Source organism: Physeter macrocephalus, chromosome 12, assembly GCF_002837175.3.
Source record: "Physeter macrocephalus isolate SW-GA chromosome 12, ASM283717v5, whole genome shotgun sequence".
In the NCBI taxonomy this organism is placed as follows: domain Eukaryota; kingdom Metazoa; phylum Chordata; class Mammalia; order Artiodactyla; family Physeteridae; genus Physeter; species Physeter macrocephalus.
Window position 1 is genome coordinate 23,374,757 of NC_041225.1, and position 24,550 is coordinate 23,399,306.

A 24,550-nucleotide genomic window follows, 5' to 3' on the forward strand; every position below is an offset into this window, starting at 1 on the left:
GCGCTCGGGGGCCAGGGGACGTCACTACCGACCCCCATGACGAGCTCTGATGGCAAACCAAGTCACACCAAGGGCACGGACGGAGACGGGGGTGGGGGCGCTGGCCGAAGACCAAGATCAAACTGGAAGAGAACGGTCAGTGACGGACGCTGGACCAGACACTCCGACGGCAGGGGCCGAGCGGGGGGGGGGGGGGGCACTCACCCAGCACGTTCAGGGTCCCGATGGTGTTGGTCTTCAGCGTCTTGATGGGGTTGTACATGTAGTTGGGCGGCGAGGCCGGGGAGGCCAGGTGGTAGATCTGGTCCACTGTGGGGGCAAAACCACGCCTGTCACGTCCACGGAAAACACTGAACTCCTAAGAATTAGACTGTGTCATACAGGTGTTCGTGTGTCTTCCGCTGAAATTCTAGTTGTCACGTTTCCTTTTTCTTACAAACTAGTTTACATCTGCGATGGGAAGAACTTTCAACAAAAATAGAAAGTCTCATTAATCTGGAACAAAAACGTGCTGGCCCCTGACGTGGCCTCTTCTCCTCTAATCAGAAACGGTCTGATTACCAAGCTGACTGCTTTCTGAGAAGATCTGTCCCAGATAAAGCATTAAAATCAGAAGGCAGACTGATTCTTCAGACAGAGTTAAGCATGAATATTAAAATAAACAACATTTTAAATTTATAAAACAAAGCTGACACAAAGGGCACAAAAGTGTGGGAGAAGAGAGCCTTTTGCTCAGTTTTTATTTATCCTGCGTATAAACAACAGACCCAGAGGTGACAGTCGGAGGGTGGTTTTTAAGGCCACGAATGGCGAAATGTCTGGATTCCACACGACTCCCCTGGTGCAAACGTAACCGCTTTAATGTCACCACCTGCGACCCTCACTCCCCAGGGTCAGGTGACCCCTGCCCCACAGCAGAGGCCGGCAGGGCTGTGTCCCCTGGGGGAGCCATCCCCGCAAACACAGCGTCTGTGATGCCACCCACTGTGCTACAGTCAAGGAAAACCACCCCCACCGAGGCCAGCCGGGGGATGGGGTCCGAGACACCACTGCCAGTGGGACCCTCCCTCCCACACGGCTCGGCCCCGACATGAGCGCCTACAGGGACCCTGCCCCTCCACCCCTTGTCCCCTTGCCCCCCATCCTCTTCCCAGCCAGGACCACTGCTGTCCTTTGAGGTCAGGGCACATCAGGAGCCAGGTTTCAGAGATGATGGGTGGAACAGGAAAACTTGAAAAAAAAAAAAAAAAAAAAAAGGTCCCTGTGATGAATTCTGCAGTATGACGTTCTCAGAGAGCAGCCCCCGACCAAACACTGCCCAACCTCCCCACATCACACACCCCTTGTCCCCCTGTAAGTCTTCTGTCACCCCCAGGGCGGCATGGGCATCACTGCAGTGCCGTCCGGGACCCAGGGCTGTTTCCCGACACATCCACCCCAGGGTGAGCAGCAGACGATGCTTTCTCATCCTCAGACCAGGAGAGCCTGGTATTCTAGGCAGGGGGCTTGGTCTCCACTCAACTCACCCCAACGATCACGGTCTTTCAAGCCCTAGGGCGTCTGGGGGACGGAGGACACGTGAGCCACCAGGACCCGGATGGTTCTGTGCACACGGCGTCTTTGGGAAGGGGTTCTAGGTGAAGACAGACTCATGGTATAACCTGGTAACTACGGTTTTTCCTATACCAGGACCATACACCATGGGAGGCAAGAACTACGTGTGCAAGGCTGCAGGTCCCGTCTTCTGGGTGTTTATTGACGTGGCTTCTTGATTTGCTAAGAGCTTTCCAGCAAACTGATGGGATTTTAAATTTTTTAAGTCTTCTTATTTTAAAAACAATACTCTGCAACATCATCTCCACCAAAATCTCAACAGCATTTTTTTTGCAGAAACAGAAGAAAATTCATCCTAAAATTCATATGGAATCTCAAGAGTCCAAATAATCAAAACAATTTTGGAAAAAAAATCTTGGAGGACTCCCATTTCCTGATTTCAAAACATATTACAGGGCTTCCCTGGTGGCGCAGTGGTTGAGCGTCCGCCTGCCGATGCAGGGGACGCGGGTTCGTGCCCCGGTCCGGGAGGATCCCACATGCCGCGGAGCGGCTGGGCCCGTGAGCTGTGGCCGCTGAGCCTGCGCGTCCGGAGCCTGTGCTCCGCAACGGGAGAGGCCACAGCGGTGAGAGGCTCGCGTACCACACACAAAAAAAACCCAAAAACCACAATGGGTATTACCTCACACCCATCAGATGACTACTTCAAAAAAACAAAACAGGAACAGAAAGTAACAAACTTTGTTGTCAAGTATGTGGAGAAATTGGAACCCTTGTGCGCTGCCGGTGGGAATGTAAATGCTGCAGCCACTGTGGAAGACAGTATGACATTTCCTCAAAATATTAAAAATAGAATTAACATATGATAAGACATTTTGCTTCTGGGTATATAGCCAAAGGAATTAAAAAGCAGAGTCTCAAAGAGATATTTGCACACCCATGTTCACGACAGCATCATTCACAATAGCCAAGACATGGAAGCCGCCCAAGTGTTCACAGGCAGATGGACCAATAAACAAAATGAGGTACATCCAAACAGTGGACTATTATTCAGTCTTAAAGTGGAAGAAAATTCTGACACGTTACAAGACAGATGAACTTTAAGGACATGACTCCAAGTAATGGAGTAATTCCTCCAAGTGAAATAAGCCAGTCACAAAAAGACAAGTGCTCTATGGTTCTACCACGCACACGAGGTGCCTCGAGCACTCAGATTCACAGAGACACAGCAAGTACCAACAATTTGCCGGGGGCTGGGGGAGGGGCTTACTGTTTGGTGGGTACAGGGTTTCAGTTTCGCAAGATGAAAAAGTTCTGGAGCTCTAGTTCACAACAACATACTTCACACTGCTGGTTAGTGCACTTAAACATGGTGACGAAGGTAAAAAAAGGAAAAGAGGCTTAGGAGCAGTGAAAGCAAACGCAAAAAGAGGATCAGTGCCCTTACCAAAGCAGAGGTGGAAATGAGTAGTTTTGGTTTGTGCGTTTGTTCCCCTCACTTTCTACCCCCCACCCTGCCAGCCTGCAGAGGAGTCTCCTCCGTCCTGGCTCTGCAATCAGAGCCCCCCAGGGATGCTTCTGAATGAAAGGTGCCCGGACCCCTGGCATCCTGCCGCAGACGCTCCAGGCGGGGACACTCTGGACCTTTACCTACGTGTGTATATTTATGTATTTTCTAAACTCACATTTTAAAACTACGGGGTTGATTTAAAAATGGAACCCATGCTTTTCAAAGAATAATCCTTTTTCAAGAAACTACAAAAACACAAAACCTTTTAAAATGGTTTACAGTCTGTCGATATGGGAATTCATTGAAGGGGTCGATCTAATTAAGAGGAAAATCCTGTGACTGCTTTCTGACCCCCAGAAGTTTTTTGGAGTTGACACACAGATTAAAAAAAAAACAAGAAACAAACCAGAAGTTCTATGCAAATTGTAAATTAACAAGATAGTTCTCACTGAATCCCGTCAACCTCAGCTGACAGCTCTGTAGGTAAGAGGCTGGATCAGTTCCCGGCCACCTGCTAAAAGGCCCAGGGGCTGCAGGGGGTCCCAGCAGCCCAGGGACACCTCATCACTCCCCGCCGCTGCCCGAGCAAGCGGGGCTGCGCTGGGCTCCAGACGGGCCTGCACAGCGAGGACCGCGGCGTGGAGCCTGCTCAGCACCCCTCCCGGCTCACAGACCCCCGGCAGGGCTGCAGACGGCGTCCAGCAAGGTGTATGGGCTGTGACCTCCTGGCACAAACGATTCACCACTGGTTTCACACTTGAGGCGACAACATATACCGTGGGGAGAAAAAGGAAACGGCATCAAAGACAGAGGAAAAGGGGCAACTCAAGAGAGTGAAGTTCAAACACGAGCATCCTCGTCCTCACCCACGCCAGCGCGGTCCGGGCGTCAGGGCGTGTGGTCAGGACCTCACGTGGTCGCCGATGGCGGCCTGGACCTCGGGTTCCCAATCCCTCCTCCTGCCTCAGCGAGGGATCCACACACGTCCTTCCTCACGACTTATCCGCACCCGGCCCCGCTCCCTGCAGGACGGCAGCCTAGAGCGCGTGCAAATGTAGATTCCCGGGTCGACCCGGGAAACCTGCAAGTAGACACATCCCCTGCACGGCGGGGCTGACGTGGGAGCAGCGCTCAGCGGGGTCGGCCAGTGTCGAGATGCACTGCACGCTGGGGACGTATTTCATCCGAAGGCCGATCCAACCGGTTTGTCGTGCTTTCCATCATTTGACAGCTTAGCCCAGCGGCTGTCCCCACCCACCGCAGCTGCAAGGACTAAGACACGCCCTGTAAGACCATTCCTTACATTGATTTAAGCAGTGCCTCTTTCCTACGAGGCTGTCCTGCCTGCAACAGTAAGGACAGCAGCTCCAGTGCCCGTCCCAGGAGGACACAGCGCCAGTCCCTGACAGAGTCTTCTGGAAGGAATTACAACGAGGAGAGCGGGGCAACTTCAGAACAAGCGTGAACGATCAGCCACAAGAGGCGCTCGGAAAATACGAAGAAACGTTAACAAAAGAGCAGCAGGGTGAGCCCTCACAGCCCAGGAAAAAAGCCCTCAAAGCCTGCCAACTGCACAGCACAAACTGCACCAAAATTGAGCGTGACGTTCAAGCATCCCAGCTGGGGGAGGAAGAACGGCACGGCCGTTCGTGCTGGCCGTCGGCCGCCAAGTGACCCTCCGGAGGCCCTGTCCCATTTACAAGGCTGAGTGCAGGAACCACAGCTGGGAAAAGAGGAACCTTGAGAAATGAGCCCGAAAGAGCTCAAATTAATGAGACTAAACAGTAAAGCAAACGCGTGTTCTCCTTTTTCACATCATTTCCTTAAATAGGTTCAAAGCAGCATCCTAGCAGGTCTCGGCATGTAATTTTTATATTGGGGAGAGGATGGGCCCGGGGTGGGGTGGCTGCAGCACGCTGGCCCCCCTGTGAATTCTGATACAGAAGGATCACCGGGATACAAAAAGCAGAAAATCAGCAAGATTCAGAGCAATATAGAAAATGCTACTTTCTCTACCCACAGGGGAGAATTATGAATACCTAGATGTGTTAACTGGGTCACATAAAGAAACTGCAGATGAACAAAGAAATGCAAGGAGCAGTTTCCTGAAGATGAGCTGGGACCTGGGAAGACTGGAGACGGAGGCAAGAGAAAGACTTTTTATGGAATATCTTTTTAATTAAAAAAAAAAAATTGAACCATAAAATTATACTGCCTATTAAGCATATGTTTAATCTAAAAAAGATCACATTTAAAGAAATGATTGGATGTTAACAAGAACAGAGTATTTCTGGGTATTCCTCCTCTAAAATTCTCTTCTTTTTTAACCTTTTCCAAATTTTCTGCAGCATGCATATATTACTTTTATCATCAGGAAACAATCGTCTTTTGAAAAGAGAAAACAATTAAGATTATCTTCCATGTTATTCTTTCTCAAATACATAAACACGAAACCCAGTTCATTTAGTTCACAATATTTGTTTCTCTTGAGATTTCTTCGACTCGTGTTATTTAGAAGTATGTTGTTTAATCTCCAAATACTTTGTGGTTTTCCATCTATCTTTCTGTTATTGATTTCTAGTTTAATTCCATTGTGATCTGAAAGTACATTTATATAATTTCTATTCAATTGTTTTCTACTCTAGTAACAAACTTAAAAGGGTGTCAAGGTGTACTTTCTGGGCCAGAATCTGGTCAATCTTGGTAGATGCTCCGTGTAGCTTGAGTTCTCTGTTGTTGGATGAACTAGTCTGTACACGTCCATCACATGCTGTTGATCAACGGTGTTGCGAGAAACCATGTCGTCACTGATCTTCTGCCTGCTGGACCCGTCCATTCTGACGGGCGTGTCGAAGTCCCCAGCTATGACGGTGGTTCATCCCCTCCTCCGTTCATTCCATCAGTTCTGAGCTCTGTGAAGTGCATATACAGGGAGGACCGGGACATCCTCCCGGAGAACTGACCCTACGTCAGGATGCGCTGGCTTTACCGTGGTAACTTGCCTTGCTCTGCAGTCTAGTTGGTCTGAAGTGAAGACAGCAACCCCAGCTTTCTTCTGATTCGTGTCAGCATGCTTCACCTCTCTCCATCCCTTTAATCTATCTGTATCTTTATATACAGTGTGGGTTTCCTGCAGAAAACAGAGTTGAGTCTTGTTTTTTAACCTCTATGACGATCTGTTTTTCAACTGGTGTATTTAGAGCATTCATATTTAAAGTAATTATCAATAGACTTGGATTAATATCTACTGTATTTCTAGCTATTTTCGACTCATTTCCTTGTTCTTGTCTTCCACTCCTCTTCTGCCCTCTCTCATCTTATCTGAGCACTGCAGATGATCCTGTTTTCTCTCATCTTCTGGCGTATCAATTATACCTTAAAAAAATCCCTTTAGTGGCTGTCCTATAATTTACCATATACGACTGACCTACAGGCAATGAGGTGCCTCATATAACAGAGTATTCCCAACTCCTCTTCTGTCTCTGGTCACACTGCTGTCATTCTTTCATTTATCATGAGCGGTAATCACCCGAGAGCTGCTATTATTATTTTGAACAAACTGTTACCTGTTAGATTAAGAAAAATGGAAGTTTTAATTTTACCATCACTTATTCCTCCTCTAAAATTCCTTCTTTCTTTATGCAGATCCGAGTTTCAGATCTGCATCATATTCCTTCTCTAAAGGACTTCTTGGAACACTTCCTGCAAAGCAGGTCTACAGGGGACAGACTCCTCAAAGTCTTTATTTCTCCTTCACACTCGATGGATAAGTTCACAGGATGGTGAATTCTAGGTTGGTGGGTTTTTTCTTTCAATTATTTAAATATCGCCCTCCACTCTTCTTTGCACGGTCCCTGAAGAGAAGTCTGCGTGATGCTCAGCCTTGTTCTTCTCTGGGTGAGGTGTGACCCGCACCCGTCTCAGCTTCTTTCAAGGTTTCCCGTTCACCAGTCACGTTCTACAAGCTGAATGCGTAGATCTGGGGGGTATAGCCTGCCTGATGTTCTCCAAGCTCCCTCGGCCTCTGGCGTAGTCCGTGTCACTAACTTTGGAAGATTCTCAGCCATCCTTACGTCACACGTTTCTCCCGTTCCCTCCTTTCTTCTCCTCTGGGAATCTCCCCGTGTGCACGTTACACCTTCTGTAACCTGCCCCCAGTTCTTGGACATTCCGCTCTGGATTTTTATTCTTTTTTTCTCTTTGTTCTTGACTTTGGGAAGTTTTCACCGACACACCTTCAAGCTCCCTGTCCTCCTTCTAGGCTGAGCCGAGCCCATCGAAGGCCCTCTTCACTTCTGGCACAATGCTTTCTATTTCGGGCATTTCCCTTTGATTCTGAGAGTTTCCACCTCTCAGCTTCCATTACCCACCTATCCCTGCAGAGTCTGCTTTTCCCACCAGCATCCTTTGCACGTTGACCATAGTTACTGAAACGGCCCTCGTGGTAACGCCAAGTCTCTGCCACGTCTGTCTGGGTCTGATGTTTGCTCCGCCTCTGCAGACTGTGTCCGTGCCCTGGAACACGCCTGCAGTTCTTCGCCGAAAGGCACACATGCTGCACCAGGGGTGGGAGATAACGGGCCTCCGGCACGAGGTTCGAACTCGCTGGCTGGACGCAGGCTGCGCTTGCTGCCCTGCAGCCCTCGGGGTCAGAGGCTGTACCTCCACCCCAAGCCCCTGCTTGGTGTCCCCAGCTGTCCCCGGGTTTCCCCAGAGACCCCTCCTTACCTGGGCCCGTGCTTCCTCTGCTTCTTGTCACCCTTGGGGTCTCCACTGAGGGCCGGGGAGCCCCCCGGTCCCAGGCCCGTGTCTCCTCTTCGTCGGTCAGGCCCTGGGGGAAATCCCCCCGAGAGGCCTTTGGGGGAAAACAGGGTGCTCTGGGCAGATTTCAGGAAGGCTCGTTTCCCCTCCCCCAGCTGGAAAGCTGATCGTCACTGAGAACCTCGTGGGGCTCCTGGAGGTGAAGCTCACTACGGGGCCCACACCCCCAGAACCGGGGCCCGGACTCATGGCCTGTCCATGCCGTCCCTGCCCGCGGACAGCTCCCACCCGCCCGCAGCTGCTTCCGCCCCAGTCAGGGTTCTGTGTCCACCAGCATCTCCAGCTCCCAGGTGGCAGTCTGCCCCGTGACCTCCGCCCCCTGCTGGAGCCGAGAAGGGCTGCGGGCCATCAGCTTGCTCATCTTCCCTGCTGTGAGGACGGGAGGGACTGTTCCGGGGTCCCGACAGGTCAGACCGGAGACCTGAAGTCCATCCAGCCACCCGCGAAGACGGCTCCTCCCCCCACGCGGCGCGCGGTGCGCCCTTCTGCTCGGAGAGCCCGGTCACTGCCCACTGTCCTGTGCTTCCCCGGGGCCCCCTCCCCAGAGAGACACCCGCCCGCGTCCATGGAGCCGTCCTGGGCTGCAGCTCGGCGATCACCACCGTCCCGATGGCCTGGCGTCCACCCCACAGACTACACACACCCTCTACCCGACCCCGGCTTCCCAGAAACCTCCCGGAGTCCTGAGTGGGTGTGTGGGAAGAATAGGTAACTTCACCCCTTCCAGAGCCAGTGTGCAGGGTGGGCTCAACGTCGGAAACTTAAACACTGTGGTGGGTAAAATCCAGAGTTCTTTTAAAGCAACAGGAAATCCGATTAAGTTATTTCAATGATTCCTTCCAAAGCAACGACTTTCTCCCCCGAACATCTAACCCAGACAACACAGAGGCCTCCGGCGTAAGCCCCGTGACAACAATGCTTCCAGTCTGATCGTTCAATGATTAATTACACGAGGGGGCCCCTGGGGTCACGGTGCCAGCTCAGCCCCAACGTGAGTTACCGCGCTCACAGCTAATCTTCCACGTCGACCACCACATCCTGAGCCCAGACAACAGTTACTTTCCCACTGGAAATACGGAAAGAGAATAAACCCCGATGGTTACACTTTGAAAATAACAAGAGGTGGAAGCGTGTGCTGAGGAGAACTTAGCGAAGCTCTGCCGGGATGCTGCCAGGTCAGGTGACGCCACTGCTGCCATGTTAAAACCCACACCTGTCAGCCCGGGAAACAAACAGACCGACACAACCCCGCAAAACACTTGCCAAAGCAGAAAGACATTCCTGCTATACTGTAAATATCAGATCAACTAAGGCTGCTTCTGTTAGGAAAAAGGTACCCACAGAGAGTAAACACCGAGTGTTGGTACTCTGTTACACACTCTCACCAGGCAAAGCAGGGGGGCGGGGAGGGAATAATTCATGCCATCGAGCTCAGGTCAGCTGGTTAAATTCCCGCTGTGACTGGGACCTCAGTGGGTGGGAGGGCTCACCAGCTTTGAAAAGCACAGCTGTCCCCGAACCACGGCCCTTCCACGCGAGGCGCGCAGAGCCCGCTGGGCATCGTGGGGCAGGGTGAGGAGGAGGCCGGGACGGGGGGAGCGATCTGGCGCTTGGAAGAAGGCCGTGCGCTACAGGGGCTGGGAGGGTGAGGGGCAGGGAGAGTCCACGCAGAGAGTGTGTGTGTGAGTGTGCGTGCGCGAGTCCATGCAGTGAGTGTGGAGGGGGAGGAGAGTGAGGGGCAGGGAGAGTCCACGCAGAGTGAGAGTGTGTGCGTGCGTGTGTGCGCGTGTACGTGCGCGCGCGCCCTCTACGTGGAGTCCAGCGCCAGGGCGGCAGAGACAGCCTAGGACAGCTGTGGTGTCAGAGCTCAAAGCAGACAACTGAGTTACCACTGCTGCTCAACCTGTTGTCTACCTAAAAGGCAAAAGCCAGAAGGGGGCGGCGGTTTACTAAATAGGTACCAAAGGAGTTACATCCTTATGATGAAGGACTATCTGGATTTCCTCCGGGAATTAACACGTTAGAAAGTCTAACCTTTTTAGTAACCAAAACAATGTACACCAAACCATGGGCTTTCTACCAAATTAACAAACTATTTTTGTTAGTAGTTTTTTAAGGTAACGCTCAAGGCTACTAATGTATTAGTGAAACAGACACCACCAAACAATGAAGGAGACTTCTTAGTGTTTAGCACAATTCACGTTTGGACTCTTTACCGAGGATGTAAAACTCAAAGATATTTATAATGAAGCACTGGAGACTTTTAAATAAGGGGAAATTTACATAAACTGCGGCGTATCTGTACAAGAGCACTGCTCAGTCATTACACGAGCTCTTCAAGGTTCCTTTTATGGACGGGGAGGAGGCCCATGATGTGGGGACCGTGGGAAGAGCAGAGCCAGCTACCCCTGCAGTGTGTGTGCGGCCTCACCAGCCCCACAGCTGGGCAGCCGCCTGGCGCCAGGCTGCACGCACCAAGTGCAGGTGGGTGCAGCCCCCCCACCTCAGGGCTGCAGCCAGAGCAAGTGAGGATGCACGTGAGGTGCACATCTTTGGGGGACCACCATCCAACCCACCACCGCCCCCCAAACCTAATTCCTTTAGGGTGGCAGAGCTACCGGACGGCTCCGAACTCTGACACGGGGCGCTTCGTCACGAGCCCAGCACCCTCCATCAGCCAGCTCCCTGGGGGCTAGAAGTGACTCCCCCCGGCCGGCAGGCATCAGACTGTGAGGCCACCAGGACCGGGGGGCCCTGATCGAGCCCCCTCAACAGCCCACGAGGCTCGAATGCAGGGCTGCCACGTGACGGCGAATCCAGACTCCCCCGTCCCGGCTGTTCTCCATCGCGGGGGCCAGGGTGGTGCCTGGGACGCGGTGAGACCATTTCCAAAACAAGACAGGGACTCAGCATGGCCGCGGCAGCCGGCGTCCCGGGGCCTCCGCCCCGTCGAGCCTGCCCGCCTGCCCGCCCACCTGGCACCAACCGGCACAGGGCGGCCCTCGCTCACCTTCGATGTACAGAGGCTCCACCACGTCGTGGTTGATGAGCTCGAAGTTCTCGTGGCCGATCCAGTGCTCCACGTTCCTCTTCCTGCCCGTGAAGAAGTTGTCCACCACGGTCACCTCGTGCCCGTCCATCATGAGCTTGTCCGTGAGATGGGAACCCACGAAGCCCGCGCCTCCGGTGACCTGTGTGCGCACAGCAGGGGAGGCTGCGGTGAGCAGCTGTGCCAGCGAGCGGTCCCGGCGCGGCCCCCGCTGAACCCAGGAGGGGGCGGGAAGGGGGGCCGGGACGGTTTCAAAGCGCGTCTCTTCTCACTCCAGAGCAGGGAGGCGAACCTTCCCAAACGTCTAAGCAGCCTGCAAATCTAAACTGCCGCCACTAGATAACACGGGAAAATAGTAGTTACGAGTTTCAAAATCTGATGTTATTAAAAGGTGCTTGTTTTACAGTGGATGGGATACTGAGCTTCCCTTACGTGGTTCTAATACTTTTAGAATCACTTTTTAAACAAATGATCAGCAACATGCATCTATTCGGTGAACCACCCAAAACAAGATGTGATACTGAAACTGCACTCAAAAACCTCATGAAGGGGTGGAGGGAGACGCGAGAGGGAGGGGATATGGGGATACATGCATATGTATAGCTGAGTCACTTTGTTGTAAAGCAAAACTAACACACCATTGTAAAGCAATTAGACTCCAATAAAGACGTTAAAAAATAAAACTAAAAATTTTTTTTTTCAAAACTAAAATAAAATGGGGAAATGATGAGTAAAACAGAAAAAAAAGAAAAACACCTCATGAAGAACTAGTATCTTCCAAATTGTTTATAAGAACAAATTAATAAGCAGTACACACTGTGTGCAGACCAAGGCCCTAAATGATTAAGTTCCACTCTTTGGTTACCTAGTGTCGGCGACCCAGCCAAACAGAAGTAAGGCAGCTCTGAGGGACCCACGAGGGGAAGGAGGTCACCACTAATGTGCTTCTAAAACTTAAACCCACCAAATGTGTAAAGGAAATTATGACTGGAAAAAAATTAAACTAATAAAAAGACTTTATTCAAATTAAATAGTGTCAGTGGAGGGGGCTAGATAAAGCCTATTTTGCTTTTGGAGGATAGGAGCGAAAAGAATAAACCCAGAAGACAGACGTGGGACAGGAACCTATATTCTCTGCCTGTCCTGCTCTCCCCTCCCCTCTGCCTTCTGGCTCCTTCAAAATTCACATCCACGTCACTCTCCTGTTCCAGACTAAAAGCATTAACAGTGGAAAAAACACCCACTCCTTTCAACCTAAAGAAAAAGAACCTTAACCTCTAGGTCTATGGTTTTAAAACATTTAATCTGCCATGAAGTCCTCTGTTCACATACAATCTGATGTGTAATTCCCATGTTTATCGCAGGCAGGAGCAGAGCAGCCTGGGGGAGGAAAGGCAGGTTTGGGGAGGGGGCGGGTAAGACCAGCCCAAGAAGAGCCATCTGTCCACCACCTCTGAGAGATGTGTGTGCTCAGATGATAACACAAACACTTAGAACGTGCACGGCTGAGAAGCCCTGATGCCCGACAGTTTCCTATCAGCTGCGTCCATTCTTTATCGGGAGCCCCATTTTCTAAACCCCTTTGCTTTAGGGATGCGAACTGACATCTGGGGGGGTGGAGTTTTGGGCCAAGATCCCCAGATCACCAGAATGGCGCAATCAGCCCAGTCGTCCTAATTTCATATTCTCTCCACCAGCTGTCGACTTGTCTGGTGTGTGTTTTATCTTAGCGCTCCTACGCTTTACCTGTATGCCTGAATGATGATTTGAAAAAATAATTTTCTGGAAAAATAACTGGATTTCCAATCTGGCTCACCACTAGTGTTTATTACCACACGGGGCAAGATTTCATTTTATCTTACCTTTGTTTTATTGCGTTTTCCCAGTTTTTAAAATCAGAAAAATTACATCTTTCTTTTTCTTCCAAATTTTATTTTGTATGTCTCAAATTGTGGGTGTTATATGAATATTTCTGCAAAAAATTACATGTTTTCAGAAGAAATTTAACCCCTCTTAATGTAACTCTATATCTATATGCAAATGTTTCCTAAAATAAGATGTTCTGTAGCTTGCTAACTTTATCTCTGCACCTAAAATAACTGGTGAGGCCTGGGAGCCAGCAGAAATGCAGGGCATTAAATCACACACAATGGCTGCCAACACTTCACTAGTCTCAGTGGTGACATAAAATTGCTGGAAGCACCTTAGCCTTTCTTAAAATAGATTTAAAAAACATTTTTTTTCTTGAATAATTCCTTTCTATCTAAAATACTTAAGATTTATGTAACCTAGCTGGGTGGTTATAAAATGTTTCTCGGGCTTCCCTGGTGGCGCAGTGGTTAAGAATCCGCCTGCCTATGTAGGGGACATGGGTTCGATCCCTGGTCCGGGAAGATCCCACATGCCGTGGAGCAACTAAGCCCCTGGTGGCGCAGTGGTTAAGAATCCGCCTGCCTATGCAGGGGACATGGGTTCGATCCCTGGTCCGGGAAGATCCCACATGCCGTGGAGCAACTAAGCCCGTGCACCACAACTACTGAGCCTGTGCCCTACAGCCTGCGAGCCACAGCTACTGAGCCCGCGTGCCGCAACTACTGAAGCCTGCACGCCTAGAGCCCGAGCTCCGCAACAAGAGAAGCCACTGCAATGAGAAGCCCGCGCACCGCGATGAAGAGTAGCTCCCGCTCGCCGCAACTAGAGAAAGCCTGCGCACAGCAATGAAGACCCAACGCAGCCAAAAATGAAAAGATAAGCAAATAAATTTTAAAAAATTAAAAAAATAAAACCAAAATAAAATAAAATGTTTCTCCTAATCAATTTCATCCCTTTAGGAAAGCATTTCAAACAGAAACAAAACGGGCAGAAGCTTAGCACTCAGGCAGCCTCCCCAGGAAAATAACCGCTGAACGCAGGCCTTTGAGTAACAGGGAGCAGACGGTGGGAAGAGGAGACACAGGCCTCGTACACGGAACAGATCAGGCCGTGCACACCTTTGCTTGGCTCTGCAGTCCATGACCTCTGCCCCGTGTGCTGCTTGCTCTTGTCGGGGCCAATAGGCAGCTAGCGGGTCCAGCTCAGGGCAGCATGCAATCTCATGCTGCCCCGTCCATCAGCAAAAAAAAAAAGAAAAAAGGATGTCTTTCAGAACAAAACTCTTCTTTGTGTGAAGGCGTCAACAATTACTGAAAAGGCTTTAAGTTTCAGCAACCATATGCCAGCCTTGGGCACCAAATGACTCGGAGATGTGACTTAACCTATGAGGCGGCAGATGAGTCAAAAACACTAGGCTCATGGATTGTGGTTACGCGTGAAGTGAAAAAAATTCAACAGTGCCCAGCATCACAGGAAAACCATCCCACGTGGAAATGACAAGAACCCTAGCAAGGCTGGGTAGGGTTTGTACATTTGTGCAGAGCCTCAGATTTTCTGATCACGCTGACGTGTGGCTGCAGGGAGATTAGGAAAATCAGCTTTTCTCTTCACTGATATATTTCTCAATTCATGCCTATATACTTTTTTGATGTGATGGAAATAACCCAAATGATGGGTATACAACTGGCTTTAGAGTCTACTCAGGGTGAGGTATAGTAGCCACCCAAAAAGGCAAGAGACTTCCTGTAACTTCTAGAAGAAAAGGGAGATTTTGTGGGGCAAACAGTTTAACACTGATTCACAAGTGTTATTCTGGTGTTTGGTATGCACAGTCCTACACTGGAGATGATGGCCAAGAAAAGACACTCCTGTGTCCTAACCAGATATGCCAAGGTCACAGATATATCAGGAGCTCCACAGACCTTTGTGAAACGAGACTACCACAACAGGAGAAAATTAATTCAAAAGCCAATATTTAAGTCTCTGGATTTTGTCCTAAGGGCATACAGCAGGTACGGAAACATTTATCCATGAAAATCTGCCAAAATGTAATAAGAACCGTGAGAGTCTGGACACCTGGGCCCCGGCTCACTCTGTCCTTCCACCCTCCACCCAGTGCAGAGCCGGTGAGAGTGTCAGGTGTGGCCAAGAATAGGGGCTCCCAGTGAAAGATGTAGCATCTCCCCAGGAAGGGCAGGACCCCCACATTTCTCGTCCCCTTCGTCCTGGACTCCTGACCCCTGAGCCTGGTCGAGCGCTCCCTTCCCCCAACCAGCTCCCACCCCCGACTCGGAGCAGAAGCTCCGCCCCAGGCACGGAAGTCTGTAACTGATCAGGTGCTACCGATCTCCCTAAAGGAACTGACTTTACTTGGAAGAGACAGTGGGGAAGTTCAAGCATAAGGGAGATCAGGGTGGCAAGCAGTAAGGAGGAGGCTGGCAGCTCTATGAGAACAGCTGGTTTAGAAGACGGAACCGGGGAGAGACCCAAGAGCCTTCCCGGGTCAGAACAAACCTCCAAGACTGGGCTCAAAGCTCCCTCTGCAAAGGGGCCAGAATTTAATTAGGTAAAACTGAGGAGCAATTATAATGCAAAGCTCTGACGAAAGGACAGATCACCCCACCGGCCAGTTATCAGAGCCTACCACACAAGGCAGACAGCTCAACAGAGCAATCAGGGAAGGAGACCGTGACAAGGGCCCTGCTGGAACCACCGTCATCCAGGTGACCGTGTCCACTCCCGAGGCTGCAGCCTCTGAGGAGCGGCCACCAGACCTTCACAATCCAGAGGAAACAGACGTCCCCAAAGTAGACCAGCCAGGCCACCGAACAAATAAATAAGCAAACCAAAATAAAACAGGCCTTGGGGAAGGGGGGTATCAGGATCCAGAGCTGCTGCAATGAACTACCCAAAATGTCTAGTTTTCTACCAAAAATGTCAAGATGTGCAAAGCAACAGTTGCATGTGACTCATGCACAGGAAAGCAACCAGGCAATAAAACTGCCTGTGGGACCCAGGTGATGGATTCGATGGTCTCCAAAGCAGCCACCACAAATGTACTCAAACAACTGGAGGAAACCAGATTAAGGAAGTAAAGAGAGACGAAAAAGAGAAAAGTTGTAAGACAGAAACAGATGGAAATTCTATGTTGACAAGCACAGAAACCAAAAAGAAAAGTGGGCCAGAGAGATTCGACAATCTTCTGGATCTGGCAGAAGCACAAATCGGCCAACTTGACGCTGGACCAAGGGGGCTTATGCACCGTGAAGAACAGAGAGAAAGGGCTTCCCTGGTGGCACAGTGGTTAAGCCTCTGAGGAGCGGCCACCAGACCTTCACAATCCAGAGGAAACAGACGTCCCCAAAGTAGACCAGCCAGGCCACCGAACAAATAAATAAGCAAACCAAAATAAAACAGGCCTTGGGGAAGGGGGGTATCAGGATCCAGAGCTGCTGCAATGAACTACCCAAAATGTCTAGTTTTCTACCAAAAATGTCAAGATGTGCAAAGCAACAGTTGCATGTGACTCAAGCACAGGAAAGCAACCAGGCAATAAAACTGCCTGTGGGACCCAGGTGATGGATTCGATGGTCTCCAAAGCAGCCACCACAAATGTACTCAAACAACTGGAGGAAACCAGATTAAGGAAGTAAAGAGAGACGAAAAAGAGAAAAGTTGTAAGACAGAAACAGATGGAAATTCTATGTTGACAAGCACAGAAACCAAAAAGAAAAGTGGGCCAGAGAGATTCGACAATCTTCTGGATCTGGCAGAAGCACAAATCGGCCAACTTGACGCTGGACCAAGGGGGCTTATGCACCGTGAAGAACAGAGAGAAAGGGCTTCCCTGGTGGCACAGTGGTTAAGAATCCACCTGCCAATGCAGGGGACATGGGTTTGAGCCCTGGTCTGGGAATATCCCACATGCTGTGGAGCAACTAAGCCTGTGCGCCACAACTACTGAAACCCGTGCGCCTAGAGCCTGCGAGCCACAACAAGAGAAGCCACCACAGTGAGAAGCCCACGCACTGCAACGAAGAGTAGCCCCTGCTCGCCACAGCTAGAGAAAGCCCACATGCAGCAACGAAGACCCAACGCAGCCAAAAATAAATAATCAAAAAAAAAAAAGAGAGAGAAAATAAGGGAGAGTGAACAGAGCCTCTGACAAACATGAGATGCCAATAACCACCCCAACATGCATGTAATGGGAAAAAGGAAGAAAGAGGAACAGAAAAATACTCAAGGAAATAATGGGGCTGAAACTCCCCAAAACTGAGGAAACACAGTAATCTACACTTCAAGAAGCTCCACTAACTCCATGTAGGAAAATGTAAACACAGGTAGATGCACGCAGACATGTCACACTAAAAATGATGAAAACCAGAGACAAAGATGAAGTCTGAAAGCAGGTGCACTGGGTTGAATACTGTCCTGCAAAATGTATGTCCTTCTGGGAACCTCAGAACGTGACCTTATTTGGAAACGGGGCTACTGCAGGTGTAATTAGTTCAGGTGAGGTCAGAGTGGATCAGGGCGGACCGTGAGTCCAGCGTGAGACACGGGGAGAGAAGCGCTTGGTGATGGAGGCAAAGGCTGGGGTGATGCCCCACGAGGCAGGGCTTCAGGGACTACTGGCCCCACCAGAGTGCAGAGAAAGGCTGGGAGCGACTCCCGCCAGAGCCTCCAGAGAGCACAGCCCTGCCGACAACTTAGATTTACACTTCCAGCGTCCAGAACTGGGAGCTCCTGTTGTTCTGAGCTACGGGCTTGGCGGAATTACTACAGCAGCCATAGGAAACTGAACAAGAGGAAAAGAGAATGACCCCTGAAGTGCAGGGAACCCCAATGTGACTCACAGCTGACGTTTCATAACAAATGATGGAGAAAGCAGCAGAGAGAAACTACAGCCGAGAATCTTACAGACACCAAAGGTAACTTACAGAGATAAAAAACAGAGAGAGGTAAGAAGTGAGAGAATTCATTGCTATCAGACCTGCCATACAAGAAATACTAAATTCTTCAGACAGAAGGCAGATGATACTGGGGGGTGGGGGGAGAATAAAGTAATTGAGTAACTATAAAAGGCAATATAATTGCATTTTTTTCCTTTTCCTCTTAATTGCTTTAAATTTAAAGACCAAACTACATAGCACAACAACGTGGACACACTTAAAGCCAAAGAACTATACACTTAACAATGACTAAAATAATAAATTTTATGTTATATATATTTTACCACAACAAAAAAGAAGCCACTTGAACAAAATAATATATATAATTATATTACTTATCCTTATAAAATACAGAAATATATTTAACAATAGTGCAAAGAAGGTAGGTGACAGCTAAGTTGTTTGCAGTAAGGAAATGACACCAAAGTTAACTCAAACCCACAGGAACAAATGAAGGTTGATAAAAACGTTACAAAAAGGTTAATGTAACAAATTCCATAAATATATCCTTTCTCTGCTTTATTCACTCAGCTTATTTAAAAGATATAAACTTGTATAAAGTAATAATCATAAACAGTGTGTTGGGTTTGTAACATGGATAGAAGTAATACACAGAACTAATGCGGGGGGCATTTCTGCACCTCACCGGACCACAGTATAAACCTGGAGCAGAGTCATGAGTTAGGGCATATGTGGTGAGCACTAGAGCAACCAGGAACAAAATAAATTTTTGAAATACACTAAAAAAAAAAATCTTTGAAGGAATTCAAACGTTATACAAGAGAAGATTCACTTAATGCAAAAGAAAACAGTAATGGAGAGCAGAGGAACAAAGATGTGAGGCAAACAGAAAACAAAATGAAGTGGCAAAAATAAAAATCAACTATGTCGAAAATAACATTAAATGTGAATGGATTAAACAATTACTCAAAAGGCAGAACACTAGAAAAAATAAGATCCAACCACACACTGTCTAACGAGGACACTGTCGACTCAAAGATATAACGCACTGAATGTGAAAATATAAAACACAGCATAGAAACAACAATAAGAAAGACGGAGTGGCTACAATGCTATCAGACAAAATAAACTTTAAAACAAAAAATGTTCACAGATAAAGAGGGGGCATTTTATAAGGATAAAAGGGTCGATCCATCAAGTGGATATAACAGTTACAAACATTTATGCACCTACAACAGAGACCCAAAATACATGAAGAGAAGTTGAAAGAATCAGAGGGGGAAACAGAATTCAACAACAAAAACGGCAAACATCAATACCTCATCCTCGATACTGGACAGAACTATGCAGCAGATTAACAAGGGAATAAAACACTTGAAAAGCATGATAAGCCACCTGGACCGAACAGATACCTATGGAACACTCCACTCAACAGCAGTATAATACACAGTCCTTTTAAGAGCACATGAAATACTCTCCAGGAGAGACTATATCCTAGGTCATAAAACAAGCCTCAACAAATTTAAAAGGATTCAGATCATACAAGGTATGTTCTCTGACTACAAAGGAATGAAATTAGATATCAATAACAAAGATATCTGAGAAATTCACAAGTATGTAGAAATTAAATGACACACTCCCAAGTAACTAATGGATCAAAGAATAAATTATAAGGGAAATTAGAAAATACTTTGAAATGAATGACAATGAAGAAACAGCATTCCCCAAACTTAGGGTATGCAGCTAAAGCAGTGAAATTCCTAGAAAGATACAAACTACCAAAACCAACTCAAGAAGAAACAGAAAACTGTATAGGTTTGTAACAAGAGATTGAGTTAAGCCTAAGTGCAGATGGTTCTCTGGTGAACTTCACCGAACATTTAAAGAAGACTTACAGCTGACCTTCAAACAACTCAGGGGTCGGGGTGCCAAACAGTCACACGGTGGGAAATCCAAGATAACTTTACAGTCAGTCCTCCACATCTGTGGTTCTGCATCTGCAGATTCAACCAACCACAGACTGTGTGGTACGGACGGCAGTGTGTCTTCTTTTTTAAAAAATAAATTTATGTATTTATTTATTTTTCTTGGTTGCACTGGGTCTTCGTTGCTGCATCTTGGCTTTCTCTAGTTGTGGCGAGCGGGGGCTACTCTTCATTGCGGTGCGCAGGCTTCTCATTGTGGTGGCTTCTCTTGTTGTGGAGCACGGGCTCCAGGTGTGTGGGCTTCAGCAGTTGTGGCACACGGGCTCAGTAGTTGTGTCTCGTGGGCTCTAGAGTGCAGGCTCAGTAGTTGCGGTGCACGGGCTTAGTTGCTCCGTGGCATGTGGGATCTCCCCAGACCAGGGCTCGAACCCGTGTCCCCTGCATTGGCAGGTGGACTCTTAACCACCGCACCACCAGGAAAGTCCCTGTAGTGTGTCTTTACTGAAAAAAATCCACATATAAGTGCACTGGCACCGTTCAAACCCATGTTGTTCAAGGGTCAACTGTAATGACAAATCTTCAAAGTCTTCCCAAAGACTAGAAGAGGAAAAAAACACTGCCCCACTTATCCTACGAGGCCATTATTACTCTGATACAAAAACCAGAAGAAGACCTCATAAGAAAGGTAAATTCTAGACCAATATCTCTTATAAACATAGACATAAAAATCCTCAACAAAACACTAGCAAATCAAATCCAGCAATATACAAAAAAGCATTATGCACGGTAATCAGCTGGGATTTATCACAGGTATGCAAGGTTGGTTGCAAAATGAACAGACTAGGAAGAGAAGGGGACTTCCTCAACCTGATGAAAGGCATCTCCAAAAACCCACAGCTAACATGGCCCTTGATGGTGAAAGGCTGAAACCTTTCCCCTGAGATCAGGAACAAGACAAGGACGTCTGCTCCTCCCACTTCTATTCAACACTGTATTAGAGGTTCCAGCAAAGACAATTAGGCAAGAAGGTGAAATACAAAGCATCCATATTGAAAAGGCAGAAGCTAAACCACCTATAATTACAGATAACATGATCTGCATGAAAATCCTAAGGAATCCACTTAAAACTATTAGAACTCACCAAGGAGTTGAGCAAGGACATTAAGAAAAGACAAAAACCAACTGTTTCTATTTACCAAGAGAATATGCAATATAAAAATGAAACTGGCAAAACAATTTAATTTATACGTGCATCAAAAAGGATAAGACACTTTTAGAATAAAATTAACAAAGTGCAACATTTGTATTCTAAAAACTACAAAAAAAAAGTTAAAAGAAACTACTGAAGACCTAAATAAATGGAAAGACACTCCACGTTCAAGAACCGGAAGACAATACTGTTAAGATGGCAATACTGCCCAAACTGACCTACAGATTCCATGCGTCTCTGTAAGAATCTCAGATGGCTTCTTTGGAGAAACTGACGGGCTGGTCTTAAAATTCACAAGGAACTGTAATGGGTCCAGAACAGTCAAAATGATCTTGAAGAACAAAGGTGGAGGACCCACAATTCCCAGTTTCAAAACTCACTGCAAAGCTACAGGAATCAAGGCAGTGTAGTACTGGCACAAGGATAGGCATATAGATCAACAGACAGAATTTAGAGTCCAGAAATAAACATTCACATTTATGGTCAGTTCATTTTTGACAAGGGTGGCAAGACAATTCAACAGGCCACAATTAGTCTTGTCAGCCAACAGTGCTGGACCACTAGGCAGCCACATGCAAAAGGATAGGAAATCCTTATCTAAATCCACGTATAAAAATGAACACAGGGCTTCCCTGGTGGCGCAGTGGTTGAGAGTCCGCCTGCCGATGCAGGGGACGCGGGTTCGTGCCCCGGTCCGGGAGGATCCCACATGCCGCGGAGCGGCTGGGCCCGTGAGCCATGGCTGCTGAGCCTGTGCGTCCGGAGCCTGTGCTCCGCAAAGGGAGAGGCCACAGCAGTGAGAGGCCCGCGTACCGCAAACAAACAAACAAACAAATGAACACAGGGCTTCCCTGGTGGTGCAGTGGTTGAGAATCTGCCTGCCAATGCAGGGGATACGGGTTCGAGACCTGGTCTGGGAAGATCCCACATGCCGCGGAGCAACTGGGCCCGGAAGCCACAACTACTGAGCCTGTGCGTCTGGAGCCTGTGCTCCACAACAAGAGAGGCCGTGACAGTGAGAGGCCCGCGTACCGCGATGAAGAGTGGCCCCCGCTTGCCACAACTAGAGAAAGCCCTTGCAAAGAAACGAAGACCCAACACAGCCATACATACATACATACATACATACATACATACATACATAAATAACACAAAATGGATCAGAGACCTAAAGGTAAGATACTAAAGCTGTAAAACTCTTAGAAAAAAACATGGCAAATCTTTGTGACCTTGGATTAGGCTATGACTTGTTTTTTTTTAAATAAATTTATTTATTTATTTTTGGCTGCTTTGGGTCTTCACTGCTGCCCACGGGCTTTCTCTAGTTGTGGCGAGCGGGGGCTTACTCTTTGCTGCGGTGCATGGACTTCTCATTGCGGTGGCTTCTCTTGTTGCAGAGCACGGGCTCTAGGTGTGTGGGCTTCAGGAGCTGTGGCATGCGGGCTCAGTAGTTGTGGCTCACGGACTCTAGAGCACAGGCTCAGTAGTTGTGGTGCACGGGCTTCTCACTGCGGTGGCTTCTCTTGTTGCGGAGCATGGGCTCTAGGTGCGCGGGCTTCAGTAGTTGTGGCACGTGAGCTCAGTAGTTGTGGCTCGCGGGCTCTAGGTGCACGGGCTTCAGTAGCTGTGGCGCACGGGCTTAGCTGCTCCGCGGCATGTGGGATCTTCCCGGACGAGGGCTCAAACCCGTGTCCCCTGCATTGGCAGGCGGACTCTCAACCACTGCGCCACCAGGGAAGACCCTAGGCTATGACTTCTTAAATGTGACACCAAAGCACAAGGAACAAAAGAAAAAATAAGCTTCGTCGATATTTAAAACTTTTGTGCTTCAAAGAATACCATCAAGAAAGCAAAAAGACAACCCACAGAATGGGAAAAAAATACTTGCAAATCAAGTATCTGATAAGAAACGTAGAGCTAGGTTAAAGAACTCAATAATGAAAAGAAAAAGAACCCAATTTTAAAATGGGCTAAGTGTCTGAGCAGACATTTCTCCATGGAAGATACAGAAATAGCCAATAAGCCCATGAAAAGATGCTCAACATCATCAGCCATCAGGAAACTCAAATCAAAACCACAATGAGAGAGCACTTCACACCTACGAGCAGGGCTACAAACAAAGACCTATCATGACAAGTGTTGACAAGGACGTGGAGAAATCGGACTCCTCATACACTGCTGCGTGTCATGGGACGTGAAACAGTGCAGCCGATGTGGCAAACAGTCTGGCAGTTCCTCCCAAGTTTAAAGAGCTGCCACATGACTCATAGGATAAATGGATAAATAAAATGTGTCCTATCCATACAGTGGAATATTATTTGGTAATAAAAAGATATGAAGTACAGATAAATGCTGCAACATGAATAAATCTTAAAAACATGCTAGCCAGTCACAAAAGGCCAAATAGTGCATTATTCCACCTGTATGAATACCCAGAATTGGCTAATGTCCACAGACAGAAAGTAAATCCGTGGATGCCTAGGGGTGGAGGGGCTGCGGAAATGGGGAGTGACTGCTCACAGGCTCAGGATTTCTTTTGGGATGAAATGTTCTGAAATCGATGATGGTTGCACAATCCTGTGAATGTACTAAAAACGACTGAATTGTACACTTTAGGGGGTGAGTTGCACAGTACATGAATTATATCTCAACAAAGCTGGCACTGTTACAAAATGCAAAGGTGCCGATCTCTTTGGACACACTCTGCTGCGTGGCACGCACATGGGGTTCTTTCACTGGTGAATCTGTATTCGCGTTTAACAAGCAGACCGCTAGCCTAGGAAGCCCCCGGTGTATTTGTCAAGGTGGTGTGTGAACCAGCAAAGGGTTTAAAAACCACGGCTCTGGAAAGTTTCACATTTCCTCAGAAAGTTACAGACAGGGTCACCATACGACCTGGTAATTCCTCTCCTAGGTGTACATATACCCAAAAGGAGAGGAAACCTATGTCCACAGAACCTTGTACCCACCCATATGTTCACAACAGCATTATTCACAATAACCTCAAAGGAGAAACAACCAACCCCAAATGCCCATCAACTGATGACTGGATAACCAAAGTGTGGTACGACCACACAATGGAATATTATTCAGCCCTAAAAAGGAATGAAGCCCGGATTTGTCTACAGCACGGACGAACCTTGGAAACATTGAAGTTTAAGAGAAAGACCACACACTGTATCATGTGAAATGCCCCAAACAGGCAAATCCATAGAGACGGAAAGTCGTTCTCGTGGTTGCCAGGAGCTGGGGAGGCATGAGGGTGGGATGGGAAATGACTGCTGATGGCTATGGGGTTTCCTTAGGTGATAAAATGTTCTGGAATTAGGATGTGGAGCTGGTGCAGGACTTTGTGAACAAACCATAAACCACTGTATACGCTGAACTGTATACACGGTACCTGTGACTTTTAGGGGTTGTGAATTACACTTCCATTTAAAAAAGCAAATTCCTTGATTACAAATATGAATCAGATGTGTAAACTTACCAAAATTCTTTTACGGTCCTTTTCTGATAAAAATTTTACAGGCGGGTATTTCTGGGTGAAGCTGTATAACATAAAGAGATTATAAAAGACAGAGTCAAACATCTCATGTGAGTATTTTCTCTACTTGCCACCAAAACAAATGCCGGATTTGAGAACTGTTACTGTCTGCTCCCCTCTCTTCTCCAAAAGAGGGCTGCAGCAGCCAGGCA

General features: G+C 48.1%; 1 protein-coding gene across 9 annotated transcripts in view; it reads right to left on the reverse strand.

Annotated features, from left to right (window-relative positions):
- The window catches only part of UXS1 (UDP-glucuronate decarboxylase 1), an 84,546-nt gene that overhangs the window by 23,847 nt on the left and 36,149 nt on the right, over positions 1–24,550 (reverse strand). For 8 of the 9 annotated variants that reach the window (XM_024116590.3, XM_024116591.3, XM_028497187.2 and 5 more), the window contains 3 exons: positions 24,342–24,402; positions 10,896–11,076; positions 205–309 (listed from right to left, as the gene is read on the reverse strand). In XM_024116590.3, coding sequence (XP_023972358.1) covers positions 205–309; positions 10,896–11,076; positions 24,342–24,402 — 347 coding nt within the window. The remainder of the gene's footprint in view (positions 1–204; positions 310–10,895; positions 11,077–24,341; positions 24,403–24,550) is intronic. The other variant, XM_055089011.1, reaches the window with a different exon arrangement.